General features: G+C 58.0%; 1 protein-coding gene across 2 annotated transcripts; it reads right to left on the reverse strand.

Moving 5' to 3' along the window:
- On the reverse strand, window positions 1-24789 carry LOC133248481 (NADH-cytochrome b5 reductase 3). Of its 2 annotated transcripts, none has more exons than XM_061418748.1 (9): window positions 24684-24789; window positions 15114-15245; window positions 11620-11692; window positions 11146-11252; window positions 8875-9004; window positions 8344-8427; window positions 8056-8141; window positions 4559-4658; window positions 1-1130 (listed from the first exon to the last, which is right to left on the reverse strand). In XM_061418748.1, the coding sequence occupies exons 1-9, from the start codon at window positions 24702-24704 to the stop codon at window positions 958-960; spliced, it is 906 nt and encodes a 301-aa protein (XP_061274732.1). In that variant the 5' UTR covers window positions 24705-24789; the 3' UTR covers window positions 1-957. The 2 variants fall into 2 exon arrangements, with proteins under 2 accessions (XP_061274732.1, XP_061274733.1); XM_061418749.1 differs by lacking the exon at window positions 24684-24789 and adding an exon at window positions 22391-22424.
- Between the last annotated feature and the right edge of the window lie 562 nt (window positions 24790-25351).

Genomic DNA, 25351 nt, shown 5'->3' on the forward strand with positions numbered 1-25351 from the left:
TTCAAACTAGCAAAGTTTTACTTCAATGTTGTTTGCTCATAAATGACTCTGAAAAAGCCGATATGCAAGAGGCTAACACGCTGTGTCTAAGGCAACGTCGAGGCCACTGTGAATGTCCTTCCAACAAGGGGCTCTACTCGAAATCTCCCTGACCTGGGGCAGGGGCAGCACAGGTGCTCTGGGACGGATGAATAAAACGCACACCATCTCAGCTCTGCCATCAGGGCTGGCTGCCCGGGACGCTAAGGCAGTCGATGGGAGGTGGACTGCTTGGAACTTCCAAAGCTGCCCGAATGTTTGGGTGTTTTTGCTGAAGCTTTGGGAGAGCCCATGTGCCAGCTGGAAGGGCCCTCGGCCAGCCCCCTCCTCCCACACCAGCCCCAGGGACAAGCCCACCTCCCTGCTGACCGGACCTGCTGGGCTCTGGGTGGTTTGGCCAACCTCTCACCCCAGCAGCCCCTGCCATGGGAACTTACTGGTGTCAGCTACCATGTAGTGTCAGCTGTGGAAGCCTGGCCATGGCCCTGAAGCAGGCAGGGGCGGCAGGCGATGGTCTGCAGCTGGGGTGAGGGCCTGCGGCCTGTAGCTAAGGGTTGCCTGTACATTTCTGCTAATTTCCAGGGTGTGGGATGCTCTGGGGAGGTTGGGGAGCATGGTGCTGGCAGCCTCCACCCAGTAGTGTGTATGCTGGAGGGGGCGGAGAGGGAAGGAACATCTCCGGCGAGGCCTAGACAGGAATCTGTCTTAAAGGTGGCCAACAGCAGCCCACCTGTAACAGACACCTGCTCCCAAAGGGGCCCCTCAGGGGCCAGCCCAGCGGGGTGACCTCCCAGGCACGGGCAGGCCAGGCTGAACCCGGCCGCAGCTGGAGACGCGGGGCGGGTGGTGTTAATGAACAGCGGCAGGAGGGGTGGGTGTGGCCAGGGTACAGTGAAAGCGGGCAGCAGGGCCCGTCCATCAGAAGGCGAAGCAGCGCTCCTTGGGGTGGCCCACGCGGTCCAGGTTGGGCAGGCAGGCGTACTGGATCATGGGTGGGGGTCCACACATCAGCACCAGCGGTTCCTCCTCTGGGGGCGGCAGGTGGTCCCGGATCATCTCCTCGTTCACGAAGCCCTGGCTGTAGTCCCAGGCTGCAGGACGGGAGACCAGGTGAGCCTGAGGGTGGCCGTGTGACTGACCACCAACTGCCCACCGCCCCCTCCTCTGTGATGAAGCTGCTGTGCCTGTGAATTCCTCCTTTCTTTCAACAAACACGGAAGAATGGAGCAGACCTTGGCTCTGATCCCCTGCCCCCTTGCCTGGCTCACCTGGCTCACAAATGCAAGCCTGTCAAGGTTCCCTAACCATACTTTACAGTTTGCAAAGCCTTTCACTTCTACTGGCCTCTTGTGTGACCCTCGTGGATGGACAGGGCGGGGCTTACTGATGCCATTTTACAGGTGTGGAAACTGAGGCCCAGAGGACCCAGAATTGTCTCAGGTCACACAGTGAGGCAACCCCAGGTCCCAGAGGCCCCCCAGCCAGTGCTCAGTGCCAGGCTGGTCAGGGTGATGCTGCCTACCCCCGACCCCTCTTCTTGCTACCTACCAGCCCCGTGCCTACTGCCTGACTCTTCCCTCCATGGGGCGCTGGCCCACAAGGAGCCATCTCTAGTCCACAGCTGTAGTCCCAGTGCCTAGACAGCCGAGCACAGAGTAGTTGCTCAATAAATAATGAACAAAGGAATGTGTCCCAAATAAGCATTAGATGCTTTTGAATTGTGGTGTTGGAGGAAACTCTTGAGAGTCTCTTGGACTGCAAGCAGATCCAACCAGTCCATCCTAAAGGAAATCAGTCCTGAATATTCTTTGGAAGGACTGATGCTAAAGCTGAAACTCCAGTACTTTGGCCACCTGATGCGAAGAACTGACACACTGGAAAAGACCCTGATGCTGGGAAAGACTGAAGGCGGGAGGAGAAGGGGACGACAGAGGATGAGATGGTTGGATGGCATCACTGACTCAATGGACATGAGTTTGAGTGAACTCTGGGAGTTGGTGATGGACAGGGAGGCCTGGTGTGCTGCAGTCCATGGGGTCACAAAGAGTCGGACACGACTGAGCAACTGAACTGAAATGAGCCAGAAAACAGTGAGGCCAGGACACAGGCCGAGGTTCCAGATGCAGGATCCTCAAAACAGCAGCCTCCTCGAAGTCCTGCTTGCCTCCCTGTCTTGCACATGCACACGCGCAGTTGTGTCTCCAGGTTTCACCTGAGATCCAGAGCTGCCTTTTATTCCTCCCAGTGACTGCAGGTGCCCATGGTGAGAACCTGACGCCCCGGGGCTGGCAGGACTCTAGTCCCACACGGACCCTCAGGACTGACCCGCTGATGGGGGCTGCTCAGGGATGGGGACCAGCCAGTCCTGGCACATGGCTCCTTGCCCCCATCACCTGTACTGCCCAACAACGTGACTCCCTTTTGCAGACGCATGAGGAGCAACCCGGTCTGAAGCTCACCTTGCTCCGCAGTTCTTCAATGGTCAGTCGGGACAAACACTGCCTAGGGACTGAGGGCACATGCTAGGCTCTCAAATGACCCGTGCCGAGCAGCTCAGCAGGATCTCAACCCCGGAGGGACAAACAGAGGGACTTGCCTGATGCCCACCACCCGCTGCCTGCTCCCTCCCCTCTGAAAAGCTACCATCAACCACCTCCTGATCCCATGGTGGGCGCCTGACCCCAGGCCAGCCTCTGAGCCCCGGCCAGTGAGTGGGGGGCTTACCCAGGCCAGCCCTCTGGCTTTGCTCCGGTGAAACAGTAAACTGAGGGCCACGCGGCAGCGTGAGCAGCAGACAGAGCATCACTGCATCTATCAGACGAGCAGGGCTCCACCAGGCCTGCACCCTGAGTCCCTCTGGCTCCAAACACCCAATTATCTGGCTTCTCTCTGTCCTTCACAATTTGGAAGAACCTCACTAAAGCCTTTGACACCAATAGAAACGCAGCTGCGGAAGTCCAAGGTCACGCGGAGGTCACCGAGGGATCTTGTCTAAATGGACACTGCTCCCTGTGTCATGCCCTGTACACTCCACGGCGGGGGTGGGGTGGTGGAGGGACGGGGGGTGTCCCCTGAGGGAGGGGGATAAGTCGGTCTCAGCTGGTCCTGGATGAGGAAGCCTCCTCTGTGCTGAGCAGTGGGGTATATTCTACCTCACCGGCACTGTGCTTAGTCACTGACCACACCTCCCCTTTCACATTGGCTGCTGGGAGGGTGCATCACAGCCCACGCTCCTGTACAAACCTCACTCTAGATTCTATTTTATGGGCCTGCCCGTGTTTTTCTTTCACTCTGACTCACTCCATAAGTCTCTATAAGCTGCCTAAAATCCCCCTGGAATGGGGCAGGACATAGGCAGGTAGATCACATTTTATTAACGGATCTCCAAGTACTTTGTAAAAAACTTCATGGGATTAAACCCTATTTGCTAGTATATGAAATGTACAGGTGTATAAGATACATCTGTTTTACAAGATTTTTTTTTTAGGCAAGTATTTCTCTTGTGTGTATACTGAAAGAGACTGTGGCGGAAACGTGGTCAGTGGGCCCCTCCCTCAACTCCTCTAGCTCCACAATCGCCACGCTGGCCTGGTACCCTGTTCTTTTTCAACATCGGCCTTTTCCAGTTTATACCTGATGGTACAGCAGTCCTCCAGCTACTCTCGAATCGTGGTCAGGGTAATAATAAACGTAACTGTAAAATACCAGAAAACTACCTAACTGTATCTCTTCCTGGGCCATGTTACTTGGTTCCTCTTAAAACAGTTCCTAGGAGGAGGCACTTTGGTCTCGGCATTGCCAGGTGCCACCACCAGAGGGCGGTGTCCACGACAGTGCTTGCATGCATGCTATGCATGCTAAGTCACTTCAGTCGTGTCTTTTTCTGTTGACTCTTTGCGACCCCATGGACTGTAGCCCAGGCAAGGCTCCTCTGTCCATGGGATTCTCCAGGTAAGAATACTGGAGTGGGTTGCCATGCCCTTCTCCAACTAACAGTGCGGCCAGGCCTTTTGCTGGCAGGAGACTGGAGCAGGGTCTAGCTCCCAGAGGACAGCCTTGTTTCGAGTTTTGGGGCAGCCTTCAGTCCCTGCCTCCTATGACTCCTTGGCAAACAGCCCAAACACCTGGACAGGCAGAGTGAAGGGAACTGTACATCAGTGCAGCCCGACCCCCAGGGCTGGTGACTGCACTGTGGAAACGATCACCCGTCGCCCCCAGCACTGGCCCCAGCTCGAGGGGAGAACGCCGGTCTTCTATGTCCAGCAGTGCAGGCAGGGGTAGGCCTAGGGCTCCATAAGAGGCGGACAAGAGTTCAAGTCCCAGCTCTGGGCTTTTCTCGCTGTGCACTGTGGGGCACTTACCTCCCCTCTCTGATCCCTCTTTCCTCACTGCCCTCCTCTCACAGGACCACCGTGAGCTGGACCAAGGGAGACCTCGTGGACAGAAGGCTCCACCTGGCAGAGGGCTTGCAGCACAGGCACGCATGGGCCAGCGTGCCCACCCGCCCAGGCACACTCACCTTCAGGGGCTTTGTCCACCGTGTACCAGAGCTTGAAGCGCGCAGAGTGCTCGTTCCTCAGTTCCTCCAGCTCGGGCCGCAGCAGGATGTCCTTCTCGGTCTGGGGGAGCGGACAGGGCCCAGTGGTCAGGAGGGATAGCGACAGGGACTGCCCTTGGAGACCCTGGTCATCCCGCCCACCCGTGGGCCACACGCTTGGCAAAGCTTCCAGGGCAAGTCCGAGTCTTTTTATGCTCTGGCATCTCAGGCTGTATCAATAGGTCCATAATTTAGGGAATATAGATGCAGCTCCCCACATCACACAACCCGCAACCTTGCCCACGCCAATCCCTCTGCTTGGCGTGCAGCTCCCCACCTTCACCCCGCTGACTTCACTCAGCCAGCCCCACGCGACCCTGTAGAGTTCAGCTTGTTTCACCTCCTCCAAGAAGTCTTCCTAGACCCCCAGGGAGTGTTAGCAATCTACTCCAGAAACGTTCCCTCTTTCCATTCCTAAGCATAGATTTGCCTGGAATGTTTGCAGGTCACTCAGATCTGGCTCCTCCAGTCAGTGAGGGCACGACTGACTCATAGGACTGTTGTGAAACTAGGGACAAAGAGCACCGTCAACCAGCAAAGGTCACCCGCTCACTGACCTCTCCTGAGCCCCCCGCTGGGACAGGCAGGCAACGAGAGGCATGGAAATCCTCTGAACATCCTCCTTTGTGAACACCTCTCTGACCACCCTCAGCGCCCTGTCAATTCCTTAGGATCAACTTGAGGAAGTGGAGTCCAGGGCAGACAACTCCACATAGTTAGGGCCTTCAATACAAGCCGCTGCTTTATTCCCCACGTAGGTTACAACCAACACACACGCCAGCAGGGAGTCCTGAGGTACTCACCCCTCTACACCTCTACCAGGACTAGGTAATACTCATTTACGCTTTGCCAATCAGATTGATGGAAAATAAAGCTTGTGTTTTATCTTTTATTATTAGTAAGCTTGTCACTGGTCTGCTCATATTTTTTTCTTACTAGTTTGTAAAAACTTTTTATATGAAGGATATTTTTATTGATGATACATTATGTGTCTCATCCTCAGTTGTTTATCTTTCTACCTTATTTATCAGTTCAGTTCAGTTCAGTCGCTCAGTCGTGTCCGACTCTTTGCGAACTTTTTCCCCAGAGGAGCTTTTCATTTTTAAGCAGATGACTCCATCAGTCTTTGACGGGCTCTCCTCCAGTGTCTTGCTTAGCCTGACCATCTTTGTTCACTCATTCAGTAATACTTCTTGTATTTAAAAAGGCTCGCCCTCTACTTTTAAAGCTTCACTTTTTCACACATATATCCTTAACCCATACTTCATTTTTCTATAAGGTAAGGTATGGACCTACTTCACTTTTCCCAAGTGCACAGCAACTAACCCAACACTCCTTTTCATCTCCTCAGGTTTGACATGTCACCTGCATCAGATATAGAGTCTCATTTACACTCAGGTCTGCTTCTAGGTTAGGGCTGTTCAACCGAGCCTTCTATAATGATGGGAATGTTCTAGATCTGTGTTATCCAAGAGGGAAACTAACCACTGGTCACAGGAGACTATGGAACCAACAACATGTGCCTAGTGAGACTGGGAAAGGGAGCTTTTCATTTTATTTCATCTTAACTAGCCTCAGTGTAAACAGCCACATATCTAGCATGTTCCAGCACAGTCCAGACTTCCCGCTGTGTTACCCAGAAACACAGCTAGTCCAGTAAACCCAGGTCTCACGTGCGGCTCCAGAGCCGCGCTATTTTCATCACTGACACTTCTTAGTATTCTTCTTTGTCTCTCTTCTTTTTCAAAATTTTCTTGGCTGCCCATGTATACTTTGTCTTCCAGGCCACAGTGCATCATTTTGTCATATCATAAAAGGAAAAAAATGATCCTACTGGGACTTCTGAGTATTACTTTCTGAAGAACCGATGCCTTCAGAACATCAGTCTCCCTGCCCAAGAACCAGGCTGCCCTGCTGTTTATTGTCTCCCTGATGCCCTTCTGAAAGCGGGGCTTCCCTCCTCGTCCTGGGTCCCCACCGGCCTCCACTCCCGGCCACCCGGTGCCTCCAGGAAGAACGCACGCATCTGCGATGTTAAGCGCTCCTGTCCCAGGCCACCTCAGTCCTCACACGGGTCCTGAGAGGTGGGCCCCCGTTACCCTACACTGCAGATGGGGAATTGAAGCAGCTGCGGCCCCCGTCCAAGCCAAGCATGCACGGCACACGGGGAAGGAGGGAGAGGCAACAGCCCGACTGGAGCAAAGCCGTGGTTCCCCCTGTGGGGTTCCCTGCGGACCCCAGGGTCCCTGAGACCCTCCAGCGGGACCCTGAGGTCAGAACAATTTTCACACGATACTTTTTTTTTTTTTTTTGCACTTTTTTCACTCTCGCTCCCTCACAAGCGTGGAGTGGAACTTTCAGAGGCTACGTGACTTGTGACACCACACTGACTAAATACAGAAACAGATGACAGAAGCCACTGCCCCCACCGACGGGCAAAATGACGCCGTTTCAGGCGACGGAAGGCCTCCACGGAGACTGCCCAGCACCACCAAGCCGAGTGCAGCCCACCCGCTCACCCCACCGGCCAGCCTGGCGTTTCTGGCTCTGTCCACCCACCCCTGGGCCTGGTCAAGGCCTCACTGGTTGACCTCAGGGCAGTTTTCTGCAGCTGTGTGGGAGTCCAGGGACATCAGGCCAACCTTTCCCCTCTGGGCTCAGCGTCCTCGCAGATGGACGGGGCAGAGCCTGGGCCAGACGGACCCAGGGCAGGCTGACCTGAACCGTATCTGAGAGGTGTGGGGGGCCTGGTGCACGTGCCCCCACACAGGCAAGGGGTGTCCCGTCTGAGCCTCCCCACAAAGGGGCCTCACTACAAAATCCACATATTCAGTCATGAAACGCTGAGCCTGGAGAGATCCTCATGATGACCGGGCTTTATCGGCTCATTCCTCAGGGAGACAGGGAAGCCCAGAGAGGGAGAATGACCTGTCCAAGGCCACACAGCAGGCCAGGGCGGGCAGGCAAGCGGCAGGCGTGGGGAGGAGGACATGTGCTCGGGAGCCAGACAGCCCAGGTCCAAACCCGATCCCAACACCCCCAGCTCAGGGACCTCGTGCGGGTGCGTCCTCTGCACCTCATCTGTGCAGACGCACCCTCAGGCTCCTCCCACGTCCCTGGTGGGTCCCAAATTCCACGTGCGGTAGAGAGAGTGCTGAGGTGCCGAGGAAGCGGCCAGGGGAGCCAGTCTCGGTGTGGGGGTGCTCCAGGGGCCTTACCCCCCCAACCAAGCAGCCCTGCTCGGGTCAGACGCTCTAGCTCTGCCCAACCTCACCAGCTGCTGCAAGGCTGCTGTGCACAAAACACTCAACACACCTTCCAGCCATCGCGAGCATCTCCACAGCGCCTTGCAGACCCCTGAGCAGTGCCTACCCAGCACCCTACCCTCGGGCCTACAGACCTAAGGACCACCCACTGACCTGGTTGGCAAAGAGCAGGTGGCACACGGTGTGGTCATCAGGGTCCTTCATGATGGCGCGGATCACCTGAAGCATTGGGGTGATGCCTGCAAAATGAGCCACCCCCACACGCTGTGTGAGTGCCTGCTGCATACATACAGCACCAGGCAGATGCCCGGGGAGGTGCCAGGACAACCCTGACCTCATGCAGCTCCCGGGCGCTCGTAACCTGTGTGGTGTCCCACACCCTGCCCCCGACTCAACAACTCCGCCCACCAGGGACTCAGGCAGGGATCTAGGTCCACATACCCGTTCCTCCTGCAATCATGCCCACAGATTTCACCGTCTTGATGACAGGGTCGGACTTCTTGTCTGGACGGATGGCAAACTTTCCTGGGGAGAGCAGACGGGGTGAGACCCAGTTCTCAAACACACCGTGCTTGGGGGTCAGACGGGCTGGAGATCCTGCCCCATCTCAAGGGTTTGGGTGTGGCGACCACCTTACCCCCCCAGCCAGTCAGGTGAAGGGGATGGGAAGTGGGGGGACTAGGGCCAGCTCAAATGCCAAGAGCAGCAGGAGGCTGGAGAAACAGGGCCCCAGCTCAGCCCTCCCCTGGTTTGCTTTCAGCCTGACAGAGCTACTCTGTGGGCTGGATGTGCCCAAGGCTGATCTACAACCCCTGCACCGGCCACCTTGATCCCTAACAGCTGGGGAAATGAGGCCCCGGAGAGGAGGTGGCCTGCCCTACAGGAGTCACCCTTCCAGGCAGCAGCAGGGGCGGGACCTGTACCAACATCCTCCGCACCCGCCGGGCCCCTGGGGAGTCCAGCCCAGGTCACCTTTGCCCTGGTAGACCAGCAGCCCGTTGGGGCCCCGGAACTCAATGGTGTCGCCAATCTTCATGCTTTCCAGGTACTGGGACATCTTCCCTCCAGCGGGAAACTTGGGATGGGTGTCTTTGAAGTAAACCTGAGAGACACACGCACCATCCTCAGCCCCCGTTCCCAGGCTGCCAGGGTGAGCTCCGGGATCTTCTGCGGCTGCGTGCGGCCTGCTCACTCGGGGCTCCTCCCACCCGTCAGAACTTACCTGTCTGTGCCCCGTCCCCCCCGGGGGCCTGCCTTCCCCGTAACGTCCCCTTGGAGGGCAAAGCACCAGCCTGGTGTCCATGGCAGCCGACCCGAGGGCCTGAAGTGTAATGTTCTGCCAAGACCCGTGTCTGTGACCCCTCCCGGCAGGAGATTCCCACGGCTGTCAGCCCAGTGCGGGCCCTGCTGGTGGCTGTTCAGTTCTTTCTGCTTTGTGCTGCCATGAAAACATCACTCTTGGAACAACTCCCTTTTCTGTGCCCTTTGGGATTTCAGCTTTGGGAAAAAGGGATGCAGCTACAACCCTCGAAAAAGAGACGGGCAGACAGAGGAGGAGCTCCAGGACAGAGCGGCATCTGTGCTGGGCCTTGAAGGGCAAGCAGGAGTGGGCAGAGAGGGGGCAGGGCAGGGTGTGCCAAGGCCAGGGGCCTCACAGGGCTTGGAGCCTCTGGGGTGTGGAGGGGAGAACTCGTGGCTGCAAGACAGCCGACATGTCTGTGTGTCTGGGGTCGGGGAGGAGAGTGGGCAGAGCCCACTCTGTGCCAGGCCAGCGCTCTGACCTTTAGCCAGGGTGAACCAAGGGGGCCACGAGGTCTCCAAGCCAGGAAGGACCTGGTCCTCGTGAGCGTTTCATCCTCTACTTGAATCCCCCCGCCCCAACACCTCCTCCACATCCGGCTGGGGTGAGTTCAGCAAGAAGAGATGCATGAACCCTCACCACCTTCCCGTTCCTTCTGGACAAAGCGCCCCTCCCTGCAGGGCCTCCAAGGCTCTGCCCAGCCCCACTGACTTCTCCCCTTCTCGGCCCTCAAGTCCTCAAGCCTCCTCCTGGCCCCAGGGCCTCTGCACTGGGAGGGTCCTCTCCCTCCATCTCCACCTACTCGCCTCACGGTTGCCTGCTCAGAGGGACGAGGTGGGGGGCACAGCTGTCATCACCCCGCCCCAGCTCCAGTGTCTGTCCCCAGAACAAACACTGACCTGCGTGTGCCCACCTGTTCAGTGTCCACTCTCCAGCCAAAAACAGGCTCCCAAGGCCGGATGGGCTGGGCACCCAGCGTGTGGCCTGAGTGACACTGAGCAAAGAAGGGACCCAGGCCAGAGCCAGGACTGCCAGGCCAGCTCCCTTCCTGCCCTCACAGACCCAGCGCCCAGCCCGGGACCCTGAAACCCCCGGGGCTGAAGCTGCGGCCCAGCGGGGGTCTGTTTCTGCCCCATCCCCCATCCTGGGGTCCAGTGAGGGGGCCTGGGGCCCGCACAGCAGCATTGGGACAGTAAGCCTGGTCCCCAGGGGGATGCTGAGCCAGGGTGGCTGTGGCTGGGGGTTGTGGTTTGGGCCTTGACTGGGGAAGGTGTCTAACACTCCACACCCACCACCAGCTCTGGCAGGTTCCCACTTTTTGGGTGTGTAATCAGAGAAAGTGACTCACTGCTGTAAAGCCTGTGTTTCTAATTTTCACAAAAATGTACTGGGTTAGAGTGTCACTTCTCCTTCTGCTCAGCGTCTTGTTTTTTAAGATCCTTTCTGGCTTCTCTGTGTCTCTCTGGTCTGTTGCTTCTAATGGCTCTGTCTTCCCCGTGGGGTGCACCCACCCCCTGACTGGTGGGGGATCCCAGAGAGCCCCTCACCCCAGTGCCCACACAAGGACCCATGAGCCCCACACTGCACCCCCAGAGGGCCTGTGGGGTGCTTCTCAAGGGTGAGCGGGCGCCCAGCTCCCCGGGCCTCCCCCGTCTGCAAGTGGAAGACGGGCCCTGCGTGAGCTGGTGGGCCTGCCTGTTTCCTCTCCGGCAGACCATCTGTCCTGGTTTGAAGACACTGAGCCTGAATCCCACCCCCTGCCCTCTGCTGAGACCCCCATGCTCAGCTTGTGCTAAGAACCACAGGGTGCCCCTCACTCCGAGACCAGGCTCAGAGAGCACAGGGCCTTCAGAGGCCAGATTCTGGGGCACGTGGGCCCCGGGGAGGCCTGGGCTGCGATGTGGTCACCCCCGCCCCACCCAGCTGTGGCCCCAAGGCCTCACCTTGATGACCAGGTCCACAAAGCCCTTGTCGTCATCGCTGGAGACGGGCGTGTAGGGCCGAATAACCAGGTTCCCATCGATTCGAGCCGAGAGGTAGATGTGCTGGCCTGCAGGATGGCGGGGGGAGTCTGGGCCTGGGACCATCCCGCAGCGTCCCCTGGATCTTGTCAACCCACTTCCCTGCGCCCCACCACAGCCTGAACAGACCCCGGCTCCTGCTGTACCCTTCACCGCCCCCCACCCCAGGGACTTCCATCACATCCCAGCTCTCTGCCTTTGCTCGTGCTGGGGCCACTGCCAGGGACACTGGAGCATTCTGCCCTCTCGCTGTGACACTCATCCTCGAAGGCCTGGGATGGCTGATACCTCCTCCTTGAAGCCCTCCCTGCTCTCACTGAGATGTAAACTCCCCCGCCCCCCCACCTCCCTTTCCCAGCGCTGGCTCCGTGTGGGCTGGGCCGGGGCTGTACTCACCGACAGGGAGGCCCAGGATGTGCTCAGGCGACGGCAGTGCAAAGCGGAATCGCCGCGTGTCATGGCTGATGACCTGCAAGGAGGCTGAGCTGCTGGACGACACCCAGGGCAGAGGGGCCACAGGACCCAGAGCCCCCATCCTGCCCCAGCACCAGAGATGACACTGACAGGTGGCACATGCCCTGCACACACGTGTGTATGTGAGGGCACAGAGGTCAGCCACACACTGCACGTGTTCTGTTCTTGTTGGCCCAGAGAAGGGCAGTGACCCGCCCAGGGCCACAGAGCAAGGTGGCTGGGGCAGGAAGCAAGCTCCAGATCCCAAAAGGAGGCTGCCAAATGGCCCAGAAAATTCCAGGGCTTCCAGGGGCAGGAGGGAAGGAACCACCTCTGCCATAGCTTGAGATGTGTCCTGTCCTGGGGTGGCAGGAAGAGCCTGGAGGCTGACCACAGAGTGGGGAGGGCTGAGACAAGGCTCCTGTGAGTCTTGGGGCTGGGACTTGAGAGAGGGGTTCTAGAAGCCACTAAACTAAAAGCCCTCAAAAGGCAGGATGGCATGACTGTGACAGGGCTACACAGGGCAGGAGGCATGGCAGCCTCACTGCCTGGGAGGTGGACATGGCCATGCGCACCCAGGGCATGGTCAATGGGCAAAGGCCATTTCCGCTCCAGGGCGGGGCAGAGGCGGCTTAGGACCAAGGCTGGGCTGAGGATGGGGGCTGGTCTTAACAGAGGCCAGGGAGGCAAGTGTCCCACAGTGTCAGAGCTAGGACGTGAACCCGGTCCTTCTGACTGGGCTCCAGAAGGCCCCTGGGGGTCTCCCCTGCACCAGGCGCTGCAGGGCGGTGGCTGTGGAGGGGCCACTGGAAAGACAGGCAGCCAGCAGCCCAGCACTTGTGCTCGTGCTCACAGGAGGCAAGGCCCAGTGGGACGGTGCCACCACCCAGGGAGGGTCAAGAGACCTCCAAAGGGCCAGAGCATCACTGGAGTGAGCGAGCTGGGGCAGGAGGCCTGGACCTCAGGAAAGACGGCACCCAGCCTCCACTCAGGATGCAGGGCTTGTTGGAGGCTGGTGGGTCTCTCTGCCCCACAGTCCAGCTGCAAACAGAGGCCCAAGGCCTCCTGCAAGTGGATTCCAGGATTATCAAGCAGTCCTAGGGTTCGAGGTCAGAAATCCACATGCCAGACGTTTTTGGAGGAAGAGCAGAAATGAGGCAAAGACCCTGATGACTACTGTGTTCGACAGCCTCTAGCCCAGGACAGCAAGAGTCACCAGGCTAATGTCTGAGAGGGCTTGGCACGCCGCTGCTTCCAGGAAGCCGCTGGCCATGACAAGCTGAGCAGGAGACTCTCAGGGCTCAGGGCGACCCTGCCCAGCACCTGGTCCAGTCCCGTTCGGAGAGGGGAAGGGCGGGCAGCTGGGACCCTGCCTTGTGCCATAGCAAGTAGCCAGAGCAAGCCCACCTGCTGACCCTGCAAAGCCACCAGGAGGCTACAATGGGGGAGGGTAACTGCTAGGACACTCGCCACCTGCTCAATCAAAGGGGCCTGGAGGGTCCACTGCGGACATCCCTGTGACAAAATACCAGAGAGCTGTCAATCAGAATGAATCAGCTTTGGGTTAGACATGAAAAGGTGTCTGTGCTGTGTGTGAAAGTGAAAGTGTTAGTCGCTCAGTCGTGTCTGACTCTGCACTGTAGCCCACCAGGCTCCTCTGTCCATGGGGATTCTCCAGGCAAGAATACTGGAGTGGGTTGCCATTTCCTCCTCCAGGGGATCTTCCCGACCCAGCGATCAAACCTGCATCTCCTGCATTGCAGGCGGATTCTTTACTGTCTGAGCCACCAGGGAAGTCCATGTTGTACAGCCAGGTAAAAATATCAGGTTATTAGAGAAACTAAGTATACACACATCTGAACGTCCACACGTCATGTACGTAACCAATGTGACACCAGGAAAGGCTCGTGATGACCCGTGAATGGGACCCTCTTGCACAGGGGTCATGGTGCAGGGAAGAGGAACATTCACACCTTGAGAACAGGGCACGTATAAATATGTGTCTTTACAAAAGTACAATTTTTACAGTGAGCACATGTAAATCATACACTACTTCTGGAATTTAAGAACAGTAACAAGGGCGTTCCCTGGTGGCCTAGGGGTTAGAATTCTGGGCTTTCACTGCCGTGGCTGGGGTTCAATCCCTGGTCCGGGAACTAAGATCCCACAAGCCACGTGGTAAAAAAAAAAACAAGGAAAAAGAACTTTATGAAAGGAAAAGGATTCAAAACGTTGTGATTTCATTTTAGTAGGAAGAAACTGTACAGGATATATTGAAAGGATAAGTCTGGTCTCATCTGGGAAGTGGTCTTTTTTTTTTTTTTTTTGGCCTCTTTCTTGTTTTTGACTTCTAAGAAGAACTCCTGGTACAATTACGGTCACAGGCGCTCCAGCTCTAACATGGAGCCCGGGGCACAGACCAGAGCCTGGGATTCAGGCTTGCAGCAGGTGACTGGCTTTCTCTGCCCCATGACTCAGTTCCTCCCTGCCACACCCCTTCTGAGGCAGCTGCCTGTGGCCAGAAATAGCATGGGGGAGGCTTTGATGGTGAGGAGGGAGGCGGCCCTACAGGGTGGGCGGCTGGGCAAAGATGGGGAGAGGATGGTTTTAAATCAAAACTACGATCGGAGGTTTGAAAAAGGGGGGAAGGGCAAGAGGGGAAGGGCAGGAGTGAGCCTGCCCGACCCAGCCACAGTCAAGATCACGGGAACATGCAGGGAATCAGGACTCTAGGGGCCCTGAGTGGGTGGGCCTGGAAGTGAGGGAAGGAGAGGGGAGGAGACCTTGTCTTTAAGGAAGGGGCCCTGGGATGCAGCACCTTGGATGACCACGAGGCCTAGGCCTGAGTCCTAACCCAACCCCTAACTCACAATGTGACCCGAGTTAACCCTCTCTTGCCCTCTGTTTTCACATCTGTTAAATGGGTATCTGGACCCAAAAATCCTTACAGCATCCCTCCTACTCTGATTTTCTGTGGGATAGTAAGTGTGGCTCAGAGAACCTGCTCTGAGGGTTCAAATCCCTCAGTAATTTACTGGTAGCCTTAGAAATGGATAGGCATGCATGCATGCCAAGTCGCTTCAGTCATGTCTGACTCTTTGTGACTCCATGGACTGCAGCCCGCCAGGTTTCTCTGTCCATGGGATTCTCCAAGCAAGAATACTGGAGTCGGATGCCAGGACCTCCTCCAGGGGACTGAACCCACATCTCTTATGTCTCCTATATTGGCAGGCAGGTTCTTTACCACTAGCTCCACCTGGGAAGACCTTAGAAATGGACATCACCTCACTTTCCCCATCTGTAAAATGGGCAAATAATAGGATCTACTTCATGAGGGTCCATGCCCTAAGTACACAGTAGATGCCCATGAAATGCTCTGATGCCGAGAAGGAGAGAGAGGTGCCCGTGCCCCAGGACCCCTCAGGCCCTGCACTGACCTCCTTGTCAATCAGCCGCAGCGGGTACTTGATGTCTGGATTCTCGAGCGTGATGGCCGGGGTGGAGCGCTGGAACAGCTTCATGATCAGGCTGTACAGGAACCAGACTGGGGAGAGGACCACGTGGCCCAACTGAAACGACAGGGCAGACCCAAGAGGTCAGCTTGGCCCCGGGGAGGGTCTGCCCCCTGCCCTCCCCCCAAACACACCAGTTGGTCCACAGCTCTGGACCACTCCTCTGCCAGGAACACCCTCTCCCCAGTTCATCACCATCCCCACCCTGGCTCCATTTTGGTGCCAGCTGGGAGACGCTATTAATACAAAACTCAAACTCATGAAACCCATCAGGGTGTTACTACGTCACTGGAAAAGCTCCATTTCCCCTGAGGAACAGGGACAAAGAAAGCTATGAAACTGAGCATGTAGCCCCTTTTCACTATGGCTGCCAGGAAGCTCAGAACAAAGTTCCCAAGCACCTGTGCTTAACCTTGAGTACTGTGTATCTGTGCTCCCTTCCTCCCTCCTTGAGTCAATCTCCCTGCATTAAGTGATATCAAGTCCTAGCTCTCTACAGACAAACCCCTGAGCCCTGGGGTTCTGCTTTCAGGTGTGAGGGGCAGCCAGGGCACTGAGCTGGACGCTGGGAAGCTCTGCTCCTTGCTGGCTGGGTGACCCTGGTCGAGTCCTTTCCCCTCCTCTGAACTGAACTGGACAAAGGTGATCTGCAAGGTCCCCCGAAGCTCTCTGCACCGTGCCGAGCCCCACACGGGGGTTAACCTCACAACGACCCTGAAGAAGGTGCTGACGTCACTGCCGCTTTACAGACAAGGGAACAGCTCAGGGAGGCGAAGCAACTCACCCAAAGGCACACAGCTGGCAGGTGGGGGGCTGGAATTCAAGCCTTAGTCCACCTGCCTCCCCAGCCACGCTCTTATAACATCAGTCCTCGCCCTCAACATCACGCTCAACCTGCTATGTGGCTCTAAGGGGCTCTTCCTCGCCAGCCCCCTGCACCCCTGCCCCGTGCTCTCAGCCTCACAAAGACCCTGAGAGGTGGTCTGGATACTTTGAAGACAGAGAAAACTCAAATCACATGGGCAGATAAAACTGCTTAGGTTTTACCTGGGGAGGACATCCTTGCAAAGAAAGACAACTAGCCTGCTGCTCTTTCTAGCTGTGTTTGTCCCTGGGAAGCAAAACCACTGAGCCTCTCTGCCCTGCTTCTCCGTCGGTGAAATGGGGATCAGAAAACACACTTCCTGGTTGTCAAGACGGAACTCAGCCATGGAAAGCGGCTAGCCCAGGCTGTCCCCCAGCAGGCCTGTGACCTCACTGGGCATGTACATGGGTGCAGCGGCTACCCTGGGCCATCTGGAAGTCGCGTCCTGGGCAGCTTCCACAAACTAGACCACAAGCGAGACCCAAGGAGAAGACAAGAACAGCCTCAAGACCGCTCAGACCAACCCTGCAGTAGAGAACCTGGCAGACCCCACCCTGACCAGCGAGCAGCATAGGAAAGGGGCCAGGCTCACCAGACAACGCCTGACATGGAGTGAGAGGGGCCGGCACTGCCCCGTGCCTTCTTTGGGACCCACCTCCAACACGAGGAAACACCGAGGGGCTGTCCTCTGGGACCACTGGCACGACTCTTCAAAAATATCAAGGCCACGAGAAACGAAGGCTGAGGAACGGGTTCCAGATTAAAGGAGGCTCTGGTGGGTTGCAGGGTGGCCCCCAAAAGACCTGTCCACCCAGATCGTGGGGATGGAAAAAGGGGTTTTGCAGCTGTAGTTAAACCAAGGAAGACTTCCCTGGTGGTACAGTGGATGAGAATCCGCCTGCCGATGCAGGGGACAGGGGTTCAATCCCTGGTTGGGGAACTAAGATCCCACATGTCGCAGGGTAGGGAAAGCCCAAACGCCACAAATACTGAGCCTGCACCCTAGAGCCCACAAGCTGCACCTCCTGGAGTCCCCGCACCGCAACTATGGAAACACACACCCCAAGAGCCCGTCTCCACAACGAGAGAAGCCGCCGCGTGAGAAACCGGGCACCCTAGCGAAGAGTAGCCCCTGCTCGCCGCGACAAGAGAAAGCTCTCACAGCATGAAGACCCAGTGCTGCTGAAATAAATTAACCGGGAGGAAAAAACCTGGACTTGAGATCCTCTTGGATTCTGCCAGCAGGCCCCAAATCCCATGACAAGCGTCCTTCTCAGAGAGAGAAGATTCAGGGGAGAGGGCTGCATGAAAGAGCAAAGGACCCTCCCCTCGACCTCCAGACCGTGCCCTGCCAGTACCCCGATTTCAGACTTCAGGCCTCCAGAGTGTGGGAGAAGGAATTTCCATTGCTTTGTGCCACCTAGTTTGTGACAATTTATATGCAGTCAGAGGAAATGAAGACAGGGAAGTCCCCTACCGACGAACAACTTCCGTCCCGTGAGCGCTTTTGTGAAGTCCAATTTGTTCGAAAGCCTGACACAGGCACCCAGCTTGCACAATCGGCTATGTTGTACTGTACTGTACTGGGCTTATAATACTTCTCGCACAAATGATACACAAACAAAAAATAAAGACAACACTTAAAATCTTACAGGAGAGCACCTTGATAAATACAGTATTCCAGTACAACAGCTGGCACACAGGGCCTGGCACTGAGTCAACCGACAAGAAGAGTCACGGACTGGAGGCGGGAGCTTGGGAAACGGTGGAGCTGAAGGACCGCCAGCAGAGGAGACGGAGGGCGAGCAAGACAGTGTGCTCTCATTCACGCCTCACGCGGATGGAACACACGTTCGCATCTTTGAAAGTCTGCAACTTACAGGTTCGTGGGTAAGGGATGAACTCTATACCCCTGTGTTTCTGTGTTCTGAGTCGCTGGGAAAACCGCCACTTCCCCTGAGGAATAGGGACAAGGTTCGTATGGAGGAGACTTACTGTACAGAGGCCAAAGGGACAGAAAAACTGCAGAAAAAATGCAATGGGCAGTTTTGAATTTGATTCTGGGCCGGGGGGAAGAGAACACAGCTGTAAAGGACAATCCTGAGACAACTGGCAGAACATGCATTAAGACCCATGGATTAGACAATAGCACTGTATGTTTCCGATTTGATCACCATCTTGCAGTTATGCAAAAGCAAGTCCTTGTTCTTAAGAGACAGACACAAGTATTTAGAAGCAAAGAATTAACATAATGTCATTTACTCTCAAACGGTTACTAATACACACATACAATAATAAGATAAATACAACCAATGTTAACATCTGGTATATTTTGGTGAAGAGTATATAAGGGCTCTTTTATGCACTCTTCCAAACTTACTGGAAGGTTGAAATTATTTCAAAATTAAAAGTGAAGAAGGCAGTCCACACTAGCAGTTCAAACAGCGAGGTCAAGAACCCAAAGTTCTCCCCAAACACTGGTTCTCAAGGAAACGGTCTCAGAGCTTGTTCACTCGGCCTCCCTAGGGTACCTCCCTGAGCTTGGTTCTCACGGTAGACAACCGTGCATATTCTTCCGCGCAAGTTCCCCCTTTTCCTTGGCTGCCAGGAAGCTCAGAGCCAAGTTCCTTGCCTGCAGGGAGGCCTCTCTGCTTCCTCTGCAGACCTCTTGACAAGATCTTCCCCTCTCTAGGCCCAGTCTCAACGCTTCCTCCCTTCCTGGAAGCCCTGCCAGTACCTGAGGCCTCTCTGAGCCTTGGTGTTCTTATCTATGGAAAGAAGGTCAGGGCCACTGACTGGCCTACCACCCAGGGGAGCTGGGACATGAGATGAGGTAGGGGGCTGAGGTCACGGACTATAACCTGGGGAGTGTGGGCACATGTGCGTGCGTGCACGCACACACACACACACACACACACACACACACACACACACAGGAGCTTTCTCTACCACCCTCATGGGGCCCCCACCACAAGCGAAGCAAGAACACAGGCACCAGGATTCCACACCAGGCCTGGCCCTGCCCCCCAAACCGGCCCAGCAGCTTCAAGTTGCCCAGCTGCAGCTTTGGTTACAGGCCTTTTGTGGGGCTCAGAACACCATCGACAGTGCCTCGTGCCTCTCCGGCAGACAGGGCCTCCAGGCTGCGTGCAACCAAGGCCTCATCCCACGGGGCCCCTGGTCTGTATCAGTGGGTGTAAAGGGAAGGCCCGAGGGAGCTGGCCCCAGCACACACCCCAGCACACACCCCCCAACCCCTGGCCTGCACAGGCCTCACAAAGGGTCTCTGGTCTCCTGCTCATTTACCTACCACCTACCATGTCCTGACCACCATGTGCTATTTCTCCCACCCTGAATTTTATTTAGGGCCCATTGGGGGGACTTCCCTGGCGGTCCAGTGGCTAAGACTCCTCGCTCCCAACGCTGGGGGTCCAGGTTCAATCCCTGGTCGGGGAACTAGATCCCATGTGCCACAACTAAGACCAGACACAGCCAAATAAATAAATGAATAAAATAAATATTGAAAAAAGGCCCGTTGGCAGCCCAGGACTCCAGGGTCAGGAGACCCGGGGCTGAGACCCAGCTCAGGACTTCAGGAGAGAATCTTCACCTCTCCAGGCTGCACCTTCCTCAGGAAGGTCCCACCTAAGGCCGGGGAGGGCATCAAGGCTGGAAAAGGCCATGCGCACACATGGCCCAAAAGCACACGTGGCCCCGAGCTGGCACTGCTCCACGAGTGGGCGGTGAATCCTCTGAGCTAATCCTCACTTCAATCCCAGGCTGCAGCACCGTGACTATCATCCAGTCAAGGATAAGCAAAGTCTGTCCTCAAGGGACCACGCTCAAAACGAGTGAGACTGCTGTCCCCATTTTTCAGACAGGTTAAGTGACTTGCTCACCGCCATGAAACCCAGTCCTGTGTAGTCTGGTTCTTCTGGAGGTGCCTCCCAAGACAGATGCCCTGGAGCCCACAGCCCAAATCCCCGGCTCCACCGAAATCCCATCTCCCACCTCCTGCAGCCAGGGCCCAGCAGCCCAAAGCAACAGGCCGCTCCCCCCGTCCCCCAAACACCCACCACGTGGCTCCCCACTGCCTACGCTCAAGGTCCCTACCATCCTGTCACCAGCCTTTTTTGCTTCAGGCCTCTGCACACCCTTCCCTCATCCAACCAGCACATTCCTTTCCTATTTAGCTTCCAAGAGCCCAGCTCAAACCTCAAATCTCACCTGCCAGGCCCCTCCCTGGCTAATCAAGCCCTTAGCAGACTTCCAGAGCCCCCATTGCCCTCTGCCAACTCCCTGGGGATGAGGGTGGGGCACTCTGATGATTCCTCTGCTCCAGGCCCCTTCCACGTCTATCAGGGAAGGCATATCCACCGGAACATTGTTTAGGAAAAAAATTGAGCCAAGTTACATTTGCAGGAAATCACTATTGTCGGCAGCCCTGGAAATAAACTTAAATGACATTAAGAGCCAAGTGGAGCTGTGCTCCCTGGAGTTTTCCTTCCTCCCAGCACAGCTGTTTCAGTGCATGCACAGCCAGGTTTGATAACTAAGACCCCTGGCTGGCAGGTAAAGGATCTGCCAGTGATGCAGGGGACCCGGGTTCGATCCCTGGTTTGGGAAGATCCCTGGAGAAGGAAATGGCAACCCACTCCAGTATTCTTGCCTATAGAATTCCATGGACCAGAGAAGCCTGGCGGGCTACAGACCATGGGGTCACAAAGAGTCAGACACGACTGAGCGACTCACATACACCCCTGACCTGCAGTTCGATGTGCAGTCTGCAAAGCACCTTCCTCTGCGTTTCCTCACTGACCCTCAGCCGTGGGTGACGGGCCAGCTGCCTTCCTCATTGGCTTGGCAAGGCCCAGAGTAGAGTCTGCGTTCCGGATCCCGTCTCTCTCCTCCAATCTTTCACCTGCCCCAAATGCCAACCCAGGGTAGGTGCTGAGCCGTGAAAAAGGCTCATTCGTCAACAGCTCTGAAGGCGAGCCCTCAACACTGACCTTGGCCCTCGCACAGAACTTGCACATTCCAGGCACCAGCTCCGTATGCCCTGGATGCCAGCCTGGGGCTCACACGCCTGGGCCAGCTCCCCACGCGCGATCACAATGCAGAATGGCAGACACAGAGAGGCGAGGGCCCTGGTGTCTCATCTCCAGCAGTCAGAGCAGAGACTTGGTAAATATCTGTGGATTAATTCACATGGGGACAAGCACCAGCGGCTACCCCACAGTCTCTCTGACTTCTCTTACTTTATACGAATGTTTCAGTAACCAGGACAAGAGACCAGATGCCCCCAGGGGGAGGGCAGGAATCGGCCCTCCACCAGGCATCGGCCAGATGGGTGGATCCTGAATTCCTGGCGGACACACCTGCCTCCCAGACATGGGGCTGGAGCCGCTGCTGGAAGGAGCTGGCCTGGGACTGATGGGTAAACATAAGCGGTCTTTCCTCCAGTCCCTCTGCCCGGCTGCTCCGCGTGAGCACAGGTCCTCGAGCCCAGCACGCGGGCACTACGGCCACCCTACTTCAGTGAGGACACTGAGGCAGGGTGAGAACTGGCAGCCAGTTCGGTCTGCGCACTGAGCCCCGCGACCACAACTCTGCCCCCGCGGACAGTGTGGCCACTGAAGAGAGCAGGGGTGGGCTTTGCACAAATTCCTTTCCAAGTGGCAGCTGTGGGCAGACTCTCACTGTCAGTCGGTCCTTCAGGACACAAAGCCCAGTGGGCACAGCTGGCAGAGAAAAGAGTGCAGTGGAAAGGTCAAAGCTTTGTCTCTGGGAAACTGGAGGCTTTACCAGACCCACAAGGGGTTGGGACGCCCTGCCACCCTTGCAAACAGTGGGCAGAGTAAACAGGATGGACGAGGCTAAGGCCCCACCCCAGCTCCTCAGTGCACTGCACACACATGTGCGCACACGCATATACACACACCACCTCCCCCCGGCCACCCCGGGGGCTAGGGGACAGCTGCCTCCCAGGCCTTGACCTGGTGCCTCAAAGGTTACACTCTGCCCCCTACGGAACCCACCTGCCTTTCCCTGCCTCTGATAACATAGGACGGGGAGAGGAAAATGGGGCACCAGGGTGTCTCCAGGGAGCCCCCAGCCTGCCCAACAGAGCAGAGAGGCGGGGTAGCCCTGCCACCCCCCATGCGGCACCCTGCCAGCTGCTCACCCCCTGGAATTCCACCCCCTCCCCCTCCCCGACCCTGGGACCCTGCCATCCTCTCTACCCAGGTCAGGTCTCAGCGGGCAAAGGGACCTGCCAGGACCTCCACCTGGCAGGCATGTTCCTCCCCAGGTGCCAGCCCCCTGTGCTGAGGCTTACCTGCCTGCTGCCTGCCCGCCAGCTATCCGGCTGGGATCTGAGCGTCCACCTCCCTCATAGCCCCCTTCTCAGGAAGTGGGAGGGTGCAGAGGAAGTCCTGCAGCGAAGGGCTCCTGGCCCGAGGCTTGGGGTGAAGGGAGCCCAGGAGGAGGGGCGGGTGCAGAGCCGATCCGCCCTCTGCAAGGGAGACCCAGCCCTGCTGCCCAGGGGCAGGGGGTTTGGGACCACAGACTAGGCACAGGGCTGCTGGGGGCAGGAGAAAGCCTTGGACTCTACCTGTGGTGGCGGCCTGTCCGGATCCACTGAGCGCTCACATCTGTGCTGGGGGCAGGGGAATCAGGGTTGGGGCCGGCCGGCTAAACCCCCCAGCGTGTACCCACCGGTGGCTGGCAGAGTCCAGAGCTAACCCCTCTTCCGTGAGTGGGAGGAGGCCTCTTGCAGGGCCTGCACGTCCCAGATAAAAAGTCTGGCGCCCCAAGCCCGAGCGGGCCTCCGGCAGACTGCGTGGAGCCTCTGTGCCCGGAGGCAGGGCTGGGGTCTGCTCCGGGTATTCTGGGCCAAGCGGGGACCCCAGCAGGGCCCACGAGGAAGGGACCATCCACCACCCCTTGGACAGAGGAGGCTCAGGAGTTGGGACAGGTCTCCTGACGCTCAGATGGGGCTCTGTCCCTCACGGAGGGGCTACAGGGGGTCCTTGGCTACTCAGTAAAAATACTGAGCAGCCACATCCCAGGGTGCGTGCTTAGTCACTCAGTCGTGTCTGACTCTATTCGACCCCGTGGACTGCAGCCCACCAGGCTTCTCTGTCCATGGGATTCTCCAGGCCAGAATACTGGAGTGGGTTGCCATTCCCTCCTCCAGAGGATCTTCCGGACCCAGGGATGGAACCCAGGTCTCCTGCATTGCAGGTGGATTCTTTACTGTCTGAGCCACCAGGGAAGCTCATCGAAGGGACACAGAGACAAATCCAGGCAACGTGGATGGCTAGAAGGTGAGGAGCCCTGTGGGAAAACAGCAAGGGGTGGGGGGTGTCTGGCCTGGGGGGTAGAAGGCTGAGCGGTAAGGAAGGAAGACAATTTCTGGGAACACGGTCAGGACGTTCCACGGAGCTGGGGTGATGCCCCCAGGCTTGCCCTGAGTAAAGCTGCCCCTCGGTCTGAAGGGCCCTGAGTCCCAGGCTGGGCCGCTCACCCAGAGCAAACTGGCCAGGCCAGGGGCTTTCTGCCTCCTACCCAAGGGGGGGCCACAGAGAGCCGGAGGGCGAGGCGGGGAGGAGGCCAGGCAAGAGGCTCTGGGCCTCCTGCTCCCAGAGGACCCCAGCGGGCCCCAAGGACCAGAGTGTGGGGGGCGGACCTGGCCACAGCCTGGAGGGGAAACACAGGCCACCCACCCCCACTGCGGCTTCTGAGGAAGCCCAAAGGAGGCGGCACTGGGCCGGCCACATGCCAGTGTGACAGTGGACTTTGCGGCCCTGGAGTTCAGACTCGGCCAGCCGGGCAGGTGGCCAAGGCCCCGGCGGCATCTTCTTCGTCTGTAAAATGGGGCCTCGCCAGTTTCATGGGTTAAAAGAAACTAGAGCCCAGCATGCAGCCCAGAACAGGGCTCAGGGGTGGTGGGTGGTTAAAAAAAAAAACACTCCGTGATCCAGCAACATTGCACGTGTGCACACACACACACCCACTCCACACGCACACACTCGCAGGTACGCACCTGTTCACACTCCCGCACAGCTGCACACTCACTCACCGTCCCTAAAACCTAAACACACCCCTAAACACACGGTTGCACATGCACACACGTCACACCCACACCCCGGTCACACACACATCTCACACTCGCACAGAAGCGCCCGTTCACACTTCACACGTGTTCACACGCATGAACTCACACGCGGGGTCACCAGTCTCCTTCACCGCCCCCACCCTGCACTCGCCCATCCCTGGCGCGCACACCCGCACTCCTGGGCCGGGCAGAGGGGCGGGGCTCCCCCGGAAGGCTCGGCCACCCCCGCCACCCTAACCCCGGCTCCGGGCGACGCCCCTCGGCCGGGAGGGCCGGGCCGGAGGGCAGGAGCCCGGTGCCTGAGTCACGGCCGCCAGGGGACGGCCGGGGCGCGGCGGGCAGGGCGGGGCCGGGTGGGGTCCTGCGTCCCACGTCCGAGCCGGGCCCCCCCGCCCCGCCCCCGAGGCCGGCCGCAGTCGGCGCTGCCCGAGATGGAGGCCCGGCGCCCGCGGCTCCGGTCCGCGGCGATGCCCCCCGGCCCGCGGCGGCCGGCGCCCCGCTCCCCGCCTACCGTGCTCAGCTGGGCCCCCATGTTGGCGCCGCGCTGCGCTCGCTCCGCCGCCGACACCGCCGCGCTCCGGGCCCGCCCGCGGCCGCGTCAGCCGAGAGGAGGGGCGCGCCGAGCCCGGCCCAGTGGCGGCGCGCGGGGGGCGGGAGGCCGGCCTCCAGGCCCCGCCCCGCCCGCTTCCGTCAGCCGCCAGAAGGTACCCGGAGAGGGGCCGGCGGAACGCGTGGCCGCCGGCGCTGTTGGCTACCGCCCCCCGCCCCAAAGCCCACCCACCGACCCGCTGTGTGGCCTCCAGTGGGACGCTGGCGTCTCTGGGCCTCGTTGGCCGTCCCCTAAGGGGAGAAGATGGCGCCCCCCCCCCCCCCCCCCCCCCACTGTTGGGCTCTAAAATAAAATCCGGAAACTCTGTGGCTTCCCAGGCTGGCAGGAGGAGGCCCCCGCTTGGTCTGACTTCTGATCGCGCCCCTGAGCCTCCCCTGGGCCTTCTCGTTCCTCAAACTGGCCGGCTCCCAACCTCCAGGCCTTGCCCTCTCCCTGGAAGACCATCCCCACTTGCCTCAGGGTCAGTGCCGCCTTATTGCTTGGGCATCAGGTCAGATGTTCTCTCCTCAGTAAGACCTGCCCTGACCCTCCCGCCCCCTTCAGGCCGCCCCTGGTGGTCTTCCCAGCAC

This window comes from Bos javanicus, chromosome 5, assembly GCF_032452875.1.
Source record: "Bos javanicus breed banteng chromosome 5, ARS-OSU_banteng_1.0, whole genome shotgun sequence".
NCBI lineage: Eukaryota > Metazoa > Chordata > Mammalia > Artiodactyla > Bovidae > Bos > Bos javanicus.